The sequence below is a fragment of the Vicugna pacos genome, chromosome 20 (genome assembly GCF_048564905.1).
Source record: "Vicugna pacos chromosome 20, VicPac4, whole genome shotgun sequence".
In the NCBI taxonomy this organism is placed as follows: domain Eukaryota; kingdom Metazoa; phylum Chordata; class Mammalia; order Artiodactyla; family Camelidae; genus Vicugna; species Vicugna pacos.
In genome coordinates this window covers 19,635,237-19,654,825 of record NC_133006.1, presented here as the reverse complement: position 1 = coordinate 19,654,825, position 19,589 = coordinate 19,635,237, and the positions used below count along the sequence as shown (strand labels likewise).

General features: G+C 51.5%; 2 protein-coding genes across 3 annotated transcripts in view; one reads left to right on the top strand and one right to left on the bottom strand.

The window, feature by feature from the left end:
* Window positions 1-798: 798 nt before the first annotated feature.
* MTCH1 (mitochondrial carrier 1) lies at window positions 799-18,366 on the bottom strand. Of its 2 annotated transcripts, none has more exons than XM_006202055.3 (12): window positions 17,663-18,366; window positions 13,839-13,923; window positions 10,650-10,756; window positions 10,012-10,089; window positions 9,608-9,665; window positions 9,255-9,306; window positions 7,695-7,754; window positions 5,412-5,505; window positions 3,243-3,290; window positions 2,995-3,062; window positions 2,644-2,719; window positions 799-1,634 (listed from the first exon to the last, which is right to left on the bottom strand). In XM_006202055.3, exons 1-12 carry the CDS (start codon window positions 17,981-17,983, stop codon window positions 1,563-1,565), a joined length of 1,119 nt encoding a protein of 372 aa, XP_006202117.1. In that variant the 5' UTR covers window positions 17,984-18,366; the 3' UTR covers window positions 799-1,562. The 2 variants fall into 2 exon arrangements, with proteins under 2 accessions (XP_006202117.1, XP_006202116.1); XM_006202054.3 differs by having other exon boundaries at window positions 5,361-5,505; window positions 17,663-18,034.
* FGD2 (FYVE, RhoGEF and PH domain containing 2) overlaps window positions 18,060-19,589 on the top strand; it is a 33,188-nt gene continuing 31,658 nt past the window's right edge. The window contains exon 1 of the mRNA XM_072945093.1: window positions 18,060-18,113. The gene's annotated coding sequence lies outside the window, so the exon portion shown is untranslated. The remainder of the gene's footprint in view (window positions 18,114-19,589) is intronic.

Here is a 19,589-nt window from a genome sequence, read left to right as displayed (position 1 = left end):
CTGCATTCCCAGGGAACAAGGATACGTGAGATAAACTGCCCTCAAGTCAACTGTGATTAGGCCTCTGGGGAAAACCAGCTCTGCAAAAGAATCACGGAGCCTTCCGTGGGCACGGCCCAGCCCCTACACCTGTGAGGAAGTATGACCGAAGTCCCAAACCCCAGCTCTCTGAAGCCAACTCCCCGAGAATAAGGGCAGAGACCTGCCCAGGGAACCCAGCCAGCCTTGAACTGGGGGGTATTAAAACCCCATCAGCTTGGAAGCCCACAGTCCCCAGGGGCCAGCATATCCCATTTGTAAGTTTTGTGTTTACAGACCCCAGTGCTGGGCAGAAGCGAATAAAAGGAGCTTTGCCTTTTCCAGAGAAGGCTAAGCTTGGCGCCTTAGCTGCACCACATCTACCCCTTCTGCTGTAACCACATGACCACTACACCAACTGAGCCAGCAAAACCCGACAATGTCATCTGCAAACAGTTCTGAGATGACAGCTGGGGGTTTGGGTGGAACATTTTCTGAAGCTGGGAAGCTTTAAAGGGCCTGTCTTCCTAGGAACAGGCCTGTGCACTAGCTGGTGCTCTGTAAACTGGCATCTTGGCCTTGTCTAATTCAGAAAACCACCCAACGACCCTTGCCCCCCTACCCCGCCCCGCCTCCAGGCTGATCAACACCAAGTCTGGACACTTCTCACAGCTGCCCCCAGCCCTGTTGCTTTACAGCCCCTTTTCACACAACCACAAAAGACTGAGAAAGCCCCTGCAGAGTGTTAAGCTCATAAAAATAAGAGACTCCCCACAGAACTCCAAATCACCGCCAACACATTTATTTGAGGAAAAAAGGGTCAAATCTTATTAGGAACTTTAAACTGGATAAGACTAGACACTGATCTAACATCTGGGTGTTCACAACTGCACAGGTAACCAGATCCTGCACATGAGGCGTCACCATTAAACCAATGAGCATTTGACTAGGGCACACATTCTGAGCTGTCACATGATTTCCCATTCAGAAGGTACAGCCTTCTTATCAGAAAAGTAGTGTTGAGAAAAATGAAGGCAGGACCTAGCGAGAGCTTCCTAGCACAGGCCTAGACATGATGGTGGCCGCATGAAAGGGGGTCACGTCCTATTTACAAAGCAGGAGAGCGATGCTCCCAGCTGAGCTGCAGTTTGACAGCTGGGGCTGACTCGAGTGGTGTGAATGTGGGGATGGGACCTGACCCTAGGAGCCTTTGCCCCTTCAGCCTGGGCCTCCACAAGACATTCTCTGGCCCCCTGCATGAGGCAGACTCAGCAAATCTGCAAGGTAAGGGGATTCTGCCCCAAGTTCCCAGCCCCATTCCACCTCCCCCAGGTCTAGCAGGTAACCAATCCACTGGGCGCAGCCTCACCCCCACCCAACCCCTGCTTCTGGACAGACACATGGCAAATATGGAAACCGAAGCCCAGCTGTGCTGGAGCACATCTAGGTGCTGCCAGGTTGGTCGTCTTACAGGTGCCCCGAGATGATCAGGCCTCACCCACAGTGGCCAGGCTGAGACAGCGTGTTTTTGATGGTGATTCAGGTTACTCCAGGGCAAAGCACGATCCTGATGACACTCGGCGGAAAAGCAGGCTGGAGCCACGGAAGAGCTGACCCTGGATTGGAAGGACCCCAGGTCAGTGAAAGGCAAAGCCGTGCTTCTCATCCTGCCCCAGAGCAAGGCCAGTATAAGACACAGAGGGTCCAGCCGCTCAGAGACCCCAGGGTTGGAGGTGGAGGGCCTCAGCTTGCATTCCTGGAGGGCAAGGTCAGAATCTGCCCTGTGCTGAAGCACAAGGGAGCGGTCCACTTCATGCCACAAGATGTCCGGTGGTGATGGGGCTACTAAGTAGGAAACCCCCAGAGGAAACACACCGCCCTTCTGGCTTCAGAGCCCAAGTGATCCGGGGCTCCTCCAGTACCACGGGATGTGATGCATGCAGAGCCAACCGGAGTTGCCAGGAAGACCTGTGTCTGTCTCTTGCCTCCCCACTTCCTGTCCTTTCTCATCCTTGAGGCAAGTTAGTGGGCTGGCTCCTCCTTCCTAAGCCACTGTCCCATTTTGCTTTGAGGCCAACCAAGGCCAGGAAAAGGCAAAGATTTGCCCTGGGCCAGACACCTGGATGCTTGACCTCTGGGCGCAAGAGCTCCAGCCAGGAGGGTGCTTGGACATAGAACACAAAAACCCCAATACTAGCACCCTTGTCAAGCTGACCACATGGCCCAGCTCCACCCTCAGGCTCTCCTGGGAACCCAGACGACCTCCAACACACCAGCTGTGTTTTCAGCCCCGGTTATTCGCGGTGTAAGAAGTTCTTGGGCTTTACCACCAAGAGCTCCCTTGTACTTGTTCTAAGTGTCTTTTTAAGAGTTGAAGGAAAGACCTTGTCTGATGTGTAATTTTAAAGTAAATTCAGATCTAACTACCTCCAATCCTTTCTAAAAGTAAAATTTAAGTCAAGTGCCTCAAACCAAGTCTACATTCTCTTTATCCTTCTCACTCACAGCACTGGATTCCATGGCAACCCCTTAATGTTCCATGTAATGAAGAGCACACAAAACCTTTTCATCTGATAGATAGAGCAGAAGAGTGGGAAAAACCTCCTCCCTGGGGAGCATGCTTACCTGCACACTCAGGTACTTCCAGCAGTGGATCCAGGATTTGAACACTGGGGAGTAAGGGGGGAGCCCGGCCTGCAGCCTGCCCAGGGAAGGAAAGCCATATTAGACCCACAGAACACTGGGAGACAGATCAACCAAGGAAAAGAAGCCCTTGAGATGGAATGGCTTGGAGCTGCCACGACCCACATACCAAACCACAGATTCATCCCAAATGGTGTGAATCCCAGAGGAAGCCAGGGTGCCTAGTTGGCTGAGCCCACACACAGACCAAGCGGGAGGAGCAGAGCACTGGACGGGCTCAGCTGGGTTCCCCCAGCAGCCTTGGCAGGGCACCTGGTAGAGGGGCTCACTTACCCACAGTTGTTCACAGCCATGAGATCACCGACCAGCAGGAAGGGGTAGGTCAGCATGCTCACTGCAATCTGCCGGGAGACCGGAGTGTCAGTGACTCCACCCACCACCAGCCCTGGACCTGGGCTCAGGGAGCAGGGACGCACTAAGCCAACACCCCATACTGAGGCCTGCCTCCAACCATCACCAGAGCTGGCCTCCTAAGCCCCGCCCAGGCCCCAGGACTGTGAAGGGCAACTGGCTTGACTTACCCCCATCACAAATTTGGTGTAGCTCCGGATGGCCAGGGCCTGGCTGAACTGAAGAGACATAAAGGAAGACTGATTTGCCACAGGTGCCGTGGATGTGGACTTCAGATACGCAGTCTCCTGCCCCATCTGTGCTGCCTGGTCTGTGGCCCCCTTCACCTCCCCCTCCACACTGGCCTCACACCCTCTCGGTACTCTGCTCTTCACACGCCCGCTGTACACACTGCGTTCCCTTTCAGGGTCTGCCAGCGGCTTTCACAGCCTTACAGTCAGAGCTGAGAAGAGATCTGGGAGGCAGAAGTGGGATAATCGGACTGATGGGACTTCTGCGACTCCGACGGGGATGGTGACCAGCTGGTCAGAAACTCAGACTGTGGCCTGCATAACCCCCAGAGCCATGAGCTCTGAGGGCTTGGCCTTTGACTGCCTTCATCAATGTCCAGGGCTGGGCACACAGTCGGTGCTCAGTAAGTGCTTACTGAATGAAAAGACAGACACCCACCAGAACTACCAAGACACAGAATCTTGGTCCTATAGCAGGAGGCAAGGAGAAACTATGGGCTTACTGCCACCCCACCTCACCAAGCTTTCATTCGCTTCAGGCCTCAACTCCTGAATTCGACTTTGTCCATGAAACAGCCCCCAGCTGAGAAGGGTAACTACATACCCCTCAGCTTCCTGTGACATGGCCATCCCACAAGATGGATGCTCTGCAACCCTGGGCAGAGGTCTGCTCGGCCCTCTGCCTGAATGGCAGCCTTGCCCTAGCCTTTAAGCCACACACAGAAAAACACTTGAAAAATACTGTCAATGAAGAGTTGACTGCTGCTCTCAGCGAGGTAGGTGCAGCAGCCCCTGGTAAAACACCTGCCCACCTGGACTGGAGGAAACCAACCGTGGGACACCAACCCTCCCCAAGCTGTCCCAGCCTTGCTTTGTATGTGACGGCAGCAGCTCACCCACCCATAATGCCCCGAGAAAGGGCAGGGCCATGGTTGTGCCACTGTAGTTGCAGATAGGAGCTGGTCTCTATGGAGTCATTTAATTTACTTACATTAAAAGGCCAGTAAGACTCACTGACCCACATCAAATAGCCAGTTTTCCTCTAAGCAGAGCTCTCAGCTGGAGCAGGCACTCCTTGCCACACACTTTCCCAGACCACCCCCACCCCAAACCACTGTTCTGAGGCCCAGACACAGACACATGGAGACTATGAACCCCCCACCCCTGAAAAGGTGATTCAGGCAGACAGGTCCCCAGCCTCTCATCTATCCTCCTGTGGTAGGCAATCCCTGCTGCTGGAATGTCTGGCAACCAGGAACCCTCGCCCATCACCACTCCCCAACTCTTATTTTGGTTCATGCAGAACCAGTCAACCCATCAAGTCCCCAGAAACCCTTCCTCACTAAGTGCCTTTTAGAAGGACCAAGGCCTCCCCATGCCTGACCCAATCTGCTCAGAGATCCGTGCATACCAGGTTGTGTAGGCCACTCTAAGCTCACACTGGGGTGCACCTTCATGGTACCCTTCTTAGCTGACTGAAAAACCTCAAGGGGGAAGCACCCACAGCCTGGCACAGGGAAGGATCTAGTCCTAGCCCTGTTGATTGCCAGCCGTGTGCCTCGGGAGAGCCTGTCAATCTCTGGGTCTCAATCTACCTGTAAGACAGGATGTTATACCCTCTGTTCCCTTCACAACTGGCGTGATGTCAGGATCAAACATCATAATGTTCACAGAAAGGCTTTAAAAAGCATAAAACGCTGAGCAAAAGCTAAAGGGTTATTATTAGTTGGTCTATCTCCTGATTTTCTAGGGATCCCTGGTTGGGTCACTGCCTCAAACCTGCTTTGGATAAGCTGGGGTCTATCTTACCTATAAAGCTGCCTAGGGATGGGCATTCCATAAACCCCTCTAGGTCTAGTTATAGATCTTATCTCTCGAGGCCATTCTCCTCGGAGGCAAAAGTGACCTGGGACAACAGGAGGTCCTCTCAGACCTCTCCTCAGGGGCACTCTCTAGCCCTCAGGGCCTGATGCTTAGATCCCAGAGTCCTCAAGTCTGCCCCAGACCCTGGGCATCAGCAGTACATGGAAAGATGGACAAGTCCTTGTTCCAACCAACCTGGGAACCTGGATTCTGGTCGTTCCCCAGCCCCCCTGGGGTGTCACTCACGCTGTCATCCACCAGGTAGGCATTGATGAAGTGGGCCAGCAGGTTACAGCCCCACAAGAAAACCACATCTCCCAGGAGGTGAGGGATTAAGCCGCTAAAAAACAAGGTGAGCAAAGATGAGCAGAGGAGGGAGGGGAACATTTCCTGGGGACTCCACACTCAGGAAACAGGCGAGGATGCTCCAAGCTCAAAACTTCAGCATATCCACTGGCACCACCTCAGGAAGGAGGCCTGCAGGGGCCATGTGGGCCAGCGGCTATCCACACCAGGAAAGCAGTGGTCCTTTCTGCATGGGGGGTGTGTGTGTGTATGTTACATGCCACATCTGACTCCACAAGTTAAGGTGATGGTCTCACAAGCAGTTTTCAAACCACAGAAGCTGGCCCTAAGATGTGAATGTTGTGAAATCTGGCATTTTCAAAAGCAGATTATGAAAGAATACTTACACATTAAGATCTTTTCTCCTGGCCTCTACCTAATCAGCTCTCACAAAATACTCTGCTCAGTGCATCTGTGTCTTCAGTCCTGGAATGTTCCAGTGAAGACATTCCATACAAGCTTTTGCAAGGAGGGCTGACTTCTACTGTGATGGCCTTTAGAATAAGCAACTCTATACACTGATATGGAAGGTTCTCTAAGATACAGAGCTGAGGGCAAAAAGCCAGACTGAGATCAGCGAGTCTTGTGTGCTACTTGTGTTTTTTTTAAATGTGTTTGTTTGTTTAGATATAGGAGATACAGAATTATGATTTTTGAGTTTTTAAAAATCTTATTTTGAAATATTTAAAAAGTTCAAAATATATGTAACACACCTATGATATGAGGGACATTAACAAGATGAACCTTTATGAATGCAATTTCCAATCCTGTTGCTTCCACCTGTGCTCAGACTGACTTTACACACTTACATTTGGTGCTTTCTGAGTGTGGGAATCACCCATTCTACAAAAATGTGAAGAAAAAAAGAACCTAACAAGTAAGCATCTGCTGTGTGGGAATCCTAGGCACACATGCCAGAATAGAAAATGTACAATGAGTGTGAAAATGGTACAATGGTGATGTGCAGTGTTTTAGGGTCTGAAGTATCAGTCACACAGGCAAACATTTATTCACACACGTGTATATACACACATATATTTACATATACACGCATATAGATATACATATATATGAATATATATATATGAATACATGTGTGTATATGTATCAAGGTTCGTCAACATTTAGGGCTGAATGATTCTTCGTTGCAGGGCTGACATCTGCACTGCAGGATGTTTCACAGCATCCCCGGCCTCTACCCACTAGATCCCAGCTCTGACAATCGTAAGACGTCTCCAGACATTACCATTGCCCGTAGAGCAAAATCACCTCTTCGTGAGAACTGTATACATATACATATACACATGCCTCCACGTAGAACACCTGGCCAATGATGAATCCACAGTATGAGTTGACAGAGAGCCCCGTGTCTAGTGTACTGGGTACACAATAGACATATGTCACTGCCTAGACCTTAAAAAGCAGAACAAATGCTGTTTGTCAGGCCTGGCTTTCGGGTTCTGTTTGTGGTTTATTCTGTCTGGACACAGTCTTTTCAGTATGAGCTTTCTTTACAGGTGAAGTAAGGTGGGCGTGAGACCAAGGAAGGCAGGGGGTCCGGGGCGCTCAGGAGACTGTGTGCCCTGCCAACAGCTGCTCTACAGAAACACAGGCACAGCACGGTCAGGTCCTGACTTTTCAAGAGAAGCCAGAAGTATGAATTGTTATATGAAATATCCTAAATGTTGAATACAAAAAACTAATTTGTCAGAAATGCTATGTCAAACAGGATCCAATAGCTAGTCAGCTTGTGACCTGCCAGAGCTTGACCCTCAGCCCAATTTACAGATATTCAGTTATTTTTCAGCAGTGAAACCAAGGATGATGGAAGACCTGGAGACATCCTTAAGACTAGCCCCGTGCCCACCCCCAGCCCTGGCGTAAATGGATGCGGGCACTGGGGTTGAGGGGGAGGTCAGTCCATGCCCCCAGTGTGCTGGACAAACAGTACCATTTCCGTGTGAGCCATGACGTGGAAAGGGCTGGGCAGCTTTGGTCCAGACGGTCCACAGCTCGCAGTACTATGGAGCCCTATGGGCTGAGGTACAGCTGCTCAGGCGGAGGAGTAGCGGGGACAGAGCCCTGTGGTTAGTGTGAGGCCGGCACCTGCAGCCTTTGAGGCTGAGAATGCCTGTTAGTAGAGCCATGCCCGTGGCCAGTTATGGGGTGTATAAACTCACGTACACAAAGAATCCCAGCAGCCCCTCTTCTTTGAAAATCTTCCCAATGGAGCTCAAGACGCCACTGTGAAGAACACAGGGATATGAGGTCACCCGGTCACCTTAGAGAAGCCCATGCCCTGGTGTGGAGCAGAGCCCACCACCCCTGCTCCGAGCCATTCAGTCCTGGCTGGGATGGGGAAATTCTGTTGCCAGGCAGAACCCAAGTCGAGACGATCAGAACTCTTGTTTAGAGGTGAGGGGGTTCTACACAGTTCATGGAGACTGAAGAAACCCAACCACCCAAGGGCAGACCCCCAGTTCTCTACTGCTGTTTTCTGTGGGTCTGGAACACAGGAATGAACCCTCCAGCCTGGGCTGCTGCAGAGGGGATGGGCCCTTCTCCTGCCCAGCCCTACAGCTTATCTCTGACTAAACAACCTTCTGGCAGAGAAGCCTGCATGCCGGATAGAGAGAGAGGAGGAGGGGTGATGCGTGAAGAGAAGCACCCTCCCAGAGGGCACAAAAGGAACACAGGACCCTGCAGCAGAAGATGCAGCCTGGGAAAAGGCATCTGGTCCTCCCCAGCAAGGAGCTAGGCATGAGCGCCCAGGCCGCTGCAGCCTGTTAGAGATCAGAAGACAAGCTGCGGTGTCTTCGGCATAAAATGCAAAGGAGGCTCAAGAGCAAGCTCTGTGACCCGTGGCTAGCACTGCCAAGTGGCCAGTCCTGCATGGAGGCTCTGCAAAGCCAAGGGGACTGGGGTGGCCTAGGAGAAAGACAGTGGGAGCCAGAGCTCACCCAGGGCCCAATACCCTTTCTTCTCAGGACAGTGGTTCTGAGCCAGATCATCCCCTTCCGGTCCCGTCTACTAACCTCGAGTTTCACTCTGGGGGAGTGGGCCAATTTCCCATTAGTGCTATTAGTGAACCCAAAATAAGGTACCAGGGCAGCCAAACTTCCTGGGACAGTGGCCCCAAGGACAGCTGCATAAAACAACTAATCCCAGAAAATGAGCATCTGAGAATCTGTATTCCCACCATATACCTCTGGGATCTCCCTCCTGTTCTGCACTGAGCCTCAAAGGAGCAGGGAGGGCACAAGTGCCACAGGAAAGGGCTGTGTCAACACACCTAGGCTCCCACAGCACCCAGCTCAGTGCTAGGCACAGCAGGTGCTGGGTACATATGTGGTAACCAATGGAAGGGATGAGCCCCAAGGCCATGGTGTGGACGGCTGCTCAGCAGAGGATGTAACTATTAAGTGGCTTCTATGAGAGCTAGAGAAATGGTTAGGGCGTAGCCTAGAGAGTCTAGGAGGAAACCCTGCCAGAACTCCTAATCCAAGCTGACTCCAACCCCACTCACCCTGTGTGGGCCATCTAGGCTTATCCAGGTTAGCCCTGGGCAAGAGGGAGAAAATGCCTCTGCACACAGACTATGGAAGCCACTACACCCCTGCTCTGAAGCTAGCATGTCAGAGCTAGGGCAGAAAAGGGCCAGCGGCTGACCCCAGCACGGCCTGTCCCGGCAGATTCTAAATGCTGACAGGGCCACTCCTGCCAATCCTGAGAAGAATCACCCACCTGTACTTGGCCTCCCGTCCCACAAACTGGACCATGCAGCGCATTGAGATGACTGAGGAAAAAGAAAACACACCCAGGTGACATGGTGGCCAAAGCTCACGACTCCCCAACCAGCTGTGGGGTGCCTGGCACAGAGGCCACTGTGCAACATGGCCTGTGTCAGAGGGAATCCCCATCATGCCCCATGACCACGGCATCCCATTTCTTATGCCTGGAAGAGCCCCAGCTCCCTGTGGACAGGATTTCCGGCCAATCCCAGTAACACCGCTTCCCAGTAATTCTACCGCTGCCCATCTACAGTCCACGAGGGGTCATCCCACGGCTGAGATGCAGTCTCCAGTGGGCCGGCTCACCATGCAGGGGGTGGGCCAGCATGCGGGACACGCACTGCATCATCATCTCGTATGAAGTCTGCAAGAGAGCAGAGGGCAGGGACTTGGTCTGGCCTGTCTCTGGAACTGGGACTCACAGGGAGCAACAAGCACTTATGGGGGCAAAACTGGGATCCTGCAGCCCCCACGTGGGGCCAGTCTACCTCCGATGGCCCCACCTGTCACTCACACACAATTCCCTTTAGGCAGGAGTGCTGCCGGGTCCCAGGCCAGGCCCCATGGCAGCTGAGAGGCTTTCTGGGATTCCCTGCAGTCCCACCACACTCCTGTGCACACAGGAGGACCCAACTCGTGACTTCTCAATGACCTGCCCAACCTGGCAGTGAGAAATAATCAGACTCTCCTATCAAATTCCAGATACCCACTTCCTTCACCACTTTCTTTAGAGAAGTCTTCATGTCATCCTTGTTGGAAACCTGCTCGATCTCATCTGGAGGGAAAACCTGAGATGTAAAGAACAAAGGCAGATCAGCGCAAAGTACAGGGGGAGGGTACAGCTCAGTGGTAGAGTGCATGCCTAGCATGCATGAGGTCCTGGGTTCATGCCCTAGTACCTCCATTAAATAAATAGACGAATAAACCTAATTACCTTCCCCTCCAAAATTAATAGAAGCAAAGTATAGCCACATCTCATAAACATAACTCTGAAAGGACAGAGACAGCAAGAAGCAGCTCCTACTATTTTCTTGGCAGCGTCTATTAGCTGGGCCAGCCTCGAGTAACCCTGGGGCTGGCGCTAGGGGCCAGAAAAGCCCCTGCCTGGCATCACAGTTGTGGGAAATCAAGCTGGCAGACTGTGGGGCAGGATCCTGCCCAACTGAGGAGACTTGGCGTTGGACCACCAGGGTTTGGAGCCTGGCTACAGTGCTGGGGTGGAGCCCCAACCAGTCTGGGAACCAGTCTGGGAACAGAGAAGCAGGACTGGTGTACACAGCTGCCTCCAAGCGAAGTGGGACCTCAGGGAAATCTCAGGCAACCATTCCTGGCTTCTCCCCGGGCTCACCTTCTTCATGCTGCCCCGGGTCACGGTAGAGAGCGCGTTGGACATCAGCCGGGGGCTCAGGCCTCGGAACAGCCCTATCTTCCCATCTACTTGCACAATGTACTTGGCTACAAGAAAGCAGAGGTGGCAGCGTCACACCCAGCCCAGATGCACCCATTCCTGCGCCATATTCACACCCAGACCAGATGCAGCCTGTCCCTCAGTACATGGTACATGCTGACTTCAGTTGTGGAAGGGAGCATCATTCAGGACCCCAGAAGCAATCAGGTACCACCCTCAAATGTCTTCTTTAGCCCATTTCTTTTTGTAAAACCTTCAAACCATATTTTTCGACAAATAAGTTGATACATTTTCTTCTTGTAGCTTTGAAAAATCTACTTGGCAAGCTTAGCTGCAGTTTTTCAACCCAGCAACTTAAGTGACACAACCTAGAAACCAATCCTGTTGCTTATAAAAAATGTTTCTCTCCGAGAAAAGAAAAAAAGGCAAACAAGTGCCCATCAACAATACTGAAGTTTGTAACTTAAGGGAAGAAAAAGGAAAAGGAAGGGCTCCTAGGAAAAAAGCTCAAGAGTGTCCCTGGAGCATGCCACGGAGAGGGCCGGTCCTACTCTGTCACTGTGCTGCACCCAGGATCCCACCTGGCTCCTACTGGCATTTATAAAACCAGTGGAGAAGCAACTAAAACAGAGGCACCAATGAACATACATAAAAAAACTTAGGCAGTCAGAGAAGCTAGATCCTACCAGTGTGAGTCAGTGTTTTCTTGTTAGGGTCTCTAAAAGGATACCTTTCTTAAACTTCTGTTTTATTCAATAACAACTTTTAAATGATGTTCAAAATGGAGACTATTTTTATAAACCTGAATACCTGGAAGCTAGCAGAACATTCCCTCAGACAATGTGCTCCCCTCAGATCTCGCTCAGACTTTAGCTCTCCAGCACCGCACAGTGGCAGGAACCAGCAAGCGTGCCCTTCTCTCCGCAACATGTCCACGACCCCACCATTCCACGTGGCAGCTAGCACTGGCTTTCCCTGGGCGCCGGAGCACCTGGTACCTGCATGTTCGGCTTCCTGAGATGGGTGTGGGCTGGAGACACAGGGGTAAGAAGGGAGAGGATGCTGGGGCGATGTGATAGCCTGCTGCACGGGGAGAACAGGAAGGAAGGTTTATTTGGGGGAAGGGAGCTCCAGTCAGCAAAAGGAAAAAGCTTGAGTGTGAGCTCCAGAAGGAAACTTAACCTCTTTCTATCCGATTTGCCTACTAGAAAAAAAAGGAGTAAGGACCCCTATTTCTCCATCTCAGACCAGAATTATGAACAAGGGAGAGCAGAGAAAGGTATGCAGAAATGCCCAAAGGGCCCCCTGGCTGGCCTAGGGCTCCATCATGTTTTTCTGCAGTCCCCAGAAAACTCTATGAAGTCCCCCGAGGAGAACACAGAAGAATGTCACAGCAGCTGTGGTGCTCTTCACCGTGATGGGGAGAAGTAGATCTCGTCCAGTCTCTCAGCAGTCAGACAGCTGAACCCCCTCCCCAACTCAAGAGTAGGAATTGTGTCTAGAAATGCGCATCAAGCATCTGGACTGAAACAACATTTATTTAATCAGGGTGAGGGTCACCTTGGAACTCTGCTCATTTTTGCAAGAGGCAATAAGGTGATTGTCAAGATCCCTTTACTCCGAGTCTTTTCGGAAATGACCATGTGACGTGAACAAAGATGGTCTGGGTTCCAACCTCTCTTGGACTAGAGGAAGAATAGCCACGTACAGAGGAACCACATGGAGGGGCTGGCAGCCTGCCACCCTGGCCTTACACAAATCCAGTATTCACTTTATATAGTGGCTTCATTGTCCTACCGTGGGGATGCCTTCCTGACTCTGTGATGTCCTCCTCCTCAATACTGACAATTTTTTTTAACATTTTTTATTGATTTATAATCATTTTACAATGTTGTGTCAAATTCCAGTGTTCAGCACAATTTTTCAGTCATTCATGGACATATACACACTCATTGTCACATTTTTTCCTCTGTGAGCTATCATAACATTTTGTGTATATTTCCCTGTGCTATACAGTGTAATCTTGTTTCAATACTGACAATTTTACAATGAAACAAACACAAACAGATTTCCTAACAAAACATTTTCTGCCCGGCGCTACGCTGTACTCAACACCATAATGACAAAACTGGTGGAGAAACATGACATCAGATTCTGCCAACAGTGTGTAAAGTGGGGAAAAAAAAAAAGGTGACAGGAGTCAAGGCCCCAAGTTATTTGGCAGAAAGATTCTCAGAGAACATTCTAAACTGAACAGTTAAGAAAAGAGGTGGAGGAAGCATGAGTGGGTCACCTGGCGTGAACACAGAGAGCAGGGGGTACGTTTAGAGAAGCCCCATGGAGGTGAGGACTGGGAGGGGGACAGGGATGGCAGATCTGAAATGGCTTTGGCCAGTTAGGGGCCAGGGGGTGAGGAGCAGAGGCAGCCAGGTGGGCCTCACTGGCACAGGGCAAGCTCCACCATGGCGGGCTTCTTGGTGGAGAGACCTCTGGCAGGCAGAGCTGCAGAGGGCAGAGAGGGGGTGATTGTATGAAGGGCCTGAACATGAAGAAGTTGATGAGCGTGAGGCCAAAGCAGTTAGTAGCCTGCCTGAGCTTATGCAGCTGATCAGGGCACACCAGAAGTGAAGCTGAGACCCACTGTGCACCATTCTAGACCCAGGGGGTGGAGATGCCAGGGCAGGTAGGCACCACTGCCTGGGGAATGCAGGGGAACAGGACGAAGGAAAAGAATCCAGGAGGCCCCAACAGGCTCCTGCTGGAGTAGCAGGAAAGAAATGCTAACAGGGTGGCCGGACTGCTCAAAAGGCAAAAGGAAAACCACTCCCACCCCTGCTTCCAGGCATAGCTTGGGGTGCAGGGACGACAGGAACCACTGTCCTGGACTGCCCTCTCTCAGGCACCTGTCTGCCTCTCCTGCCACCTGGGCTGCCGGCTGGAAGCTTAGGCAGAGGAGCTGGACTGGTCAGCTGCTCCCACACCGACATCCCACTGCCTGTAATCCGTCCTCCACCCCAGCTCTGACTCTGGGTGCCCTGAGCTGCCTGACATGTTCCCCAGGGCCAGCTAGGCCTGCTCCCTGTCTGATGCTTCTTTTTAGTGGCTTTCCTGCCTGGGAAGCACACTCACCGTAAGTGAAGAAGCTCGGCAGGTAGAGGACCTTCCTCCCCAGCACATTGGTCCCAATGGTGGGGGGCATCGGCTCATGACCCACCTTCAGAATCAACAAATACGAAGGGAAAGTCAGATTCTACTGTTGATTCAGTCTCACTGCTTCTCACCTTTCCCAGGCCTCTAACTCTTCTCCCAAAGTCTAATGCTGTTTCTGTTGATGTTTTCCCCACCAAAACATACTCAGAATTTCACTGGTGTCTATAACCATCAGCATCGTGTAATCTCCCAATGCACAGAAATGCCCAGTCCCAGATACCACCTTTACCACAATCCAAGTCACCCAGTCCCCAACACCCTTACCTCCCAATTCGGTATTTCCAGTGCAGAGAACCCCCATGTTTATGTACTTCAAAGCCCATGCTCATTGCAGAAAAAAAATCTCAGTTAATTCTCATCTTCAGGTTAAAAACTTCAGTCCAGTCTCAATTCCAAATGTGGCAACACCAAAACACATTATACCCAAATCTCAGCCCCAAACTTCAGACAGATCACTCACCCTACACTCAAACCTTTTACTTCATCCACTGTAGATGCTGACAAATCTGTCCCGCTCACTCCCACACAGGGCAAACCGTCACCTCAAATCCCAGCTGCTCCTCAAACAATTCCTCAACTTGATCTCTTGTTGATCATCCCATATCCCTGTGACAGAATGACCCCCTCATTTCTGTACGGCTATCATGATTCTTGCTGTACAGATGCTGGTTATAATTAAGGTATCTGTTAAACTCACGGGCAGGTGAAGGACCAAGCCACCCAAACCCCCGTGAGGAGGAGAAGTCTCTCCTGAGGGGTTAGACCATTTGTTTATGTTGCTGATTAATGAGAAAACCCTCTGCTGCCAGGCAAGAGGCAAGGTGTCTAGGAGACCAGAGCCTTACTGGGGTGTGGGAAGGCCCTTCCCTGGCAGGGAGCCAGGACACCAGCTCTGTCCCTAAGAGCAAGCCAGACAAACCCACAGACCAGAGCAATTCCTATGGGATGTCGGAAAGGGTAGAAACAGCAGGGTTGGGAAGCTCTGCCTTATAAATTGAACTGGGTATGCTTCTAGTGTTCTCTGGACTCAATTTCCTTTCTTCTTCACCTTAGTAAATTATTTCTGAAAGTTCAGGTTGGTCCTTGTGGATGGGATTCTGAGCTACATGATACACTACTGATTGTAAATTAAGAAACTTGCCCCATGATGGAGAACTCCTTTAAAGAAAAAGAAATCTAGCCCAGGGAAAGGGATGGAAGGTTCTGGGGTTAGTTTTGTTTCGATTTTGTTCTCTTACATAAGCAGTGTTCCCTTTACACTCTCAGCTCCAAGTCTGAGCCACTGTTCTTCTGCTGCCTTACCCAGTCTAGTCACAACTGGGGAGAACCATTGATTCCAGTTTTACCCTTAAACCTGCTGGGCCCCTTCACTCCGTATCACCACAGCTTCCAAATCTGTAGAGTCTACCTTCTTAACTTCTACCCAGGTTATCAAAGGCATACTGACCATATCTCACCCCTATTCCCCTTAGTCTCAAGTTTTAATTATTTGTTCCCAAGTCTACTCACCCAATTTCATCCTCAAATGTGTTAACCCAGATCTAACCACAGCCAAAGCTGTAGTTTTATACCAGATACTGGTAGAGCCAGTCCCTCAAATCTCCAAGTCCTGAAACCTAACTCTCCTGAGCCCAGATCTCAGGAACTGCATTCTTACTCATTCAGTATAGACAACCCCAAATCTACCACTCCAATCCTGCCACTGTTATCTCTGACTCCCAAGCTATACTCATTAGGATTTCACCTTCATATATTACATTCAGCACCAGCTGTATTCAAATCGGACAGACCACCTCAGTCACCACAACTGGGCTCACCTTTCCTTACCCACTCACTATACAGTTCTCACCCTCTGGACTCCCTCATCCCTCAATTCCCTATTCTCTCTCATTCCTCAACTGCCTTTCCAAATGACTCTTATTTCAATTTTCTTCTCAAACCTTAAACCAAACCTACCAAGGTCTAAATGATGAAGTCACTTCTTCACATGGAACGCCCCCTACTCCTTGTATCCAGCATCCTCCACTCTGCAGACACTCCTATTGGACACCCTGATTGGTCACCCAATCTCATTCCATCATTCTTGCTTCTCATCTCAGGTACCACTAGTTCTAAAGCCTCAATTTCTCTCCCAAATCTGTAACATCTATTCCTGTAAATACAATCCAAATTTTAGAAGTAAAGCAGCCCTCATTCCCAAATCACAACCAAATGCCAGTCTCAACTTTCCCCCATCAGCCATTTCCACATCTCAGACACAATTAGACTCTAGTCAGGCACCCTGGTGTCCCTGACTGAATTTCTTCATTCTTTGTCTTAGTCCTTGCCACACCCCCAAACCCACTGCTCCCATTTCTCAGGTCCCAGATTTCAATTACTCCTAATTCCCTCTCATTCCAGTTGTATCTCCCACTCCCAGTCCATTATCAGAACATAAATCTGATACCCATTTGCCTCTACTCAAATCAAATCTCAAATCTTGGTTAGGTCTCAATCTGAATTTTTATATGCCCCTCCCATCTCTCTACTGAAAATTCTAGGCTAAACCTTCAGGTATCACTCCAGGCCTGAACCATCCCCATTTACACTGTGCTCATCTCAGCCACGCCCACCTAATTCTGCCAAATGCACTCCCTCCACCCCCCACTTCCAGCTCAATCTCTCCCTTTCTCAAGCAGCCCAAGTCATCTCTAAGGCGCTGCTGGTCCCACCAAATATGCCAAGTGCCCCTGCATGCCTCGATTCCAGAGACATCCTACTGTGGCTTGTTTCTGCCAGCCCCTACATATCCTGCCACTTTGTGTCCCAACTGTCCCTTCTGCCCAATTCCAATACGCCCATACCCTTTCACCCCAACCCCCCCGTACATCTCCCGCCCCTAACCGTGACTTTCTCCTCCAAATGCGTCATCCTTTTGCGCCTAAAGTCCTCCATCTTGCTCCCCTCTCCAGAAAAATCGCCCCCTCCTATCCCCCACTGCGTCGCCCAATCTTTCCCCTCCCCAAAAGCACGTCACTTTCCCCTCCTCCCATCAAGTCTGTCGTCGCCATCAAATCCAGAGCCCCCATCTCCTGTAAACCGATAGCTCTTCTCTGCTGAATCCTTTGCCTCTGCTCTCTTCCCCCAAATTCCGTCACCAATAAATCCAATGCTCCCGTCCCCTCCTCCCTGGGGTCTAATGCCCTTCTCTTTCCTAAAATTTTGGTCCCGATCTCTCAGTCCTTTGTCCCCCCACCAAACCGCTTTAAATCCATCTCTATCAAATCCAGAACTCTTGCTCCCTTTCACCCCAAATATGTGCTCATCTTCTGAACACTTTGCCTTGGCCCCCAATCCTCCTACCCACCCATTCGCCACAACTCTCTGCCCCTCCCCCAATTCTGTTGTTTCTTCCCTCTCCCTAAAATGCTGCCCCTTCCCTCCTAGTCCAAGTACATCGCCTCCATTCTTTCATCTCCCAAACCTGTTTCTCCATCCCATCGCTTCCCTGCACCCCAAAATCCCTTGTTCCTTCTCCCATCTCAAATTTGTCGCTGACCCCTTTGCCCCCGTCTCTTGCACTCCTAAAACCATGTCTCCTGCATCCCCTAATCCCTCATCGCTTCCCTCCTCTCCTACTCCTTCGGCCCACCGTCCCAGCCTCTCTCCCCAAATCCGTCGCCTCCCCCGCCCCGATCCTCCTCCAGATCCTGGCCTGTCACCTTCAACAGCCTCCACCTCCCTGTGGCGTCCCTTCCCCACACCTGGATGAGCAGCTTCACGTAGAGCAGCGGGTGACTGAGCGCTGTCACTCCTGCGCCTAGCGCCACGAAAAGAGCTTCAGTGGTCGGGGCGTTGTCCCCGGAGCCCAGGCCCCCGGACGAGCCTTCCATCCTGCGGGCCGAGGGTTGCGCCGCAGGACGAGGGTGGCGCGGATGTGCACGGTGTGCGGGCGGTGGATCACGAGCCCGAGCCTCGACCCCCGCCGCCGCTCCGCCGCGAGCTCCAGCTCCTGCTCCGGCTCCCGCCATCCCCGCGGCACCGCCGCGAGCCCAAGGCGCCACTTCCGGGTCCGAAGCCCCCATGGCGCGGGGCGGCGAGGTCACTCCCCCGTCACGTGACGGGCGGACGCCCCGCCCCCGTTGGCGTCGGGGGCGGGGCCGGGCCTCACCACTCGCGGCCGCGGGGGAGTACAGGAGTGTGGTGCTGTGGGCGGTAAGCGTCAGATGTGGCCCCCAGGCGGGGTTGGGGCCTGGCTCACCACCAGGCTGTGGGCCGGGGGTCCGCGGTCGCGGGCGAGCCGGGCTCTGGGCTCGGGAACTGTGAAGGCCGCCACAGGCCTGGGCGCCCCCCCGGGAGCCCCGGAGAGCCGCGGGGGCGGGGCTCGGCGACTCTGGGAGCGAGACGCTCCCAATATGGTCTGAGGCACTTCCAAGCCCTTTCCGCGGCTTCGGGAGTTTTCTCCGCAGTTCTGGGCCCGCCCCTTTGCGTCCCTAGTCCTGAGCTCTGCGGCCTGTGAGGCCTCCTGCTGCAGGCGAGCCTCCTCGCTCGCCAGCCTTGTCTTACCCTTTTTGCCCTCCTCACCAGGGCAAATCCACCTGTCCCTCGGCGATTGTCGTCATTCTCCTTTGCAGTCGAATCTTTGCCAATCTCTCTTAGAACTCAAGGTTAGAAAATGTGTTTTGCCCTTAAGTACTTTGGAATCTCCTTCACTAGATCTGAGGGTTTTAATCGTTCTCCAGTGTAAGCACACGCAGACATTGTGCTAGGCGCCGATAGTCTAATCTTTAGTTAATAAAAATGAGTAATAACTGGCTCTTAAATCTCATTTACTCTGTGCCAGACACTTTTTAAAGTGCTTTGCAACATGTTAACTCAAGTATGATCCTCACAACATCCCTATGAGGAAGATGTTTATTCTAGCAAGTGCCCTATTCATGTTTGTAAACGTGTCCAGCCCCTGTAACACCTAGAGCCTGCTAGTTGTGGAGGTGCTCAAGAAAAGTTTGTTTAAATGGAAAGTAATTGAGTATCCTAGAATTGGCAGGGACACAGCAATGGGGGACCTGATCTCTTTGTACTTATCCTGTCTTCACTGTGAGAAAGCGCTTTACAGTAGACATCTGCCTTCTGACCACTTAGTCCAGGTTTCCTGACATCTGCCCTTCCTGACTTCCTGCCTTGCCCCGTAGAAAGTCACACCCCACCATCTACACCTGACAACGCCATCTATACCTCCATACACTTTCCATGTCCAAATCCTGTCAGTCTACCCCTCTCCTTTTCTTTCTCCCCCACGCTGGCCTCCCTAACCCAGGTTTGTTCTGGTCTGAATCCCTGTAAAGCCCCCTAACTCAGGTTGCTGTGTTTTCCCTTGAAACACAGCTTTCATCAAACTTAGCTCCCACTCCCAGGAGCACTTTAAACGGCTTCCTTTTGCCTGGATTCTGATTTAGCTTTGTCAACGGGAACCTTAAAGTCAGGCTCATCCACAGCCTCATCTAGTTATAGCCCCTTGCTAACTACACCCAGAAAAAGTGGGGTTTTCTTCCTCTTAGAAAGAACCCCTCAGAAGGAACCCCTCACCTTCCTTCTGAAACTTCCTCTCACAAACCTCCTCCTCCCTGTGTTTCTCCAGCTGTATGTTTTTCTTTCTGAACCGGACTGTGTGTCCACCATTAGGCATTTCAC

What these genes read in the sequence shown, in the direction of transcription:
- MTCH1 (XM_006202054.3), bottom strand. Translation starts at nt 17,983, where the DNA reads ATGGGGGCTTCGGACCCGGAAGTGGCGCCTTGGGCTCGCGGCGGTGCC. An exon ending in TAAAGAAAGTGGTGAAGGAA is followed by an intron (nt 9,666 to 10,011) that starts GTGGGTATCTGG and finishes GCTCTCTTGCAG; the next exon opens with ACTTCATACGAGATGATGAT. An exon ending in GGGCTGCTGGGATTCTTTGT is followed by an intron (nt 5,506 to 7,694) that starts GTACGTGAGTTT and finishes CTTGTTTTTTAG; the next exon opens with CGGCTTAATCCCTCACCTCC.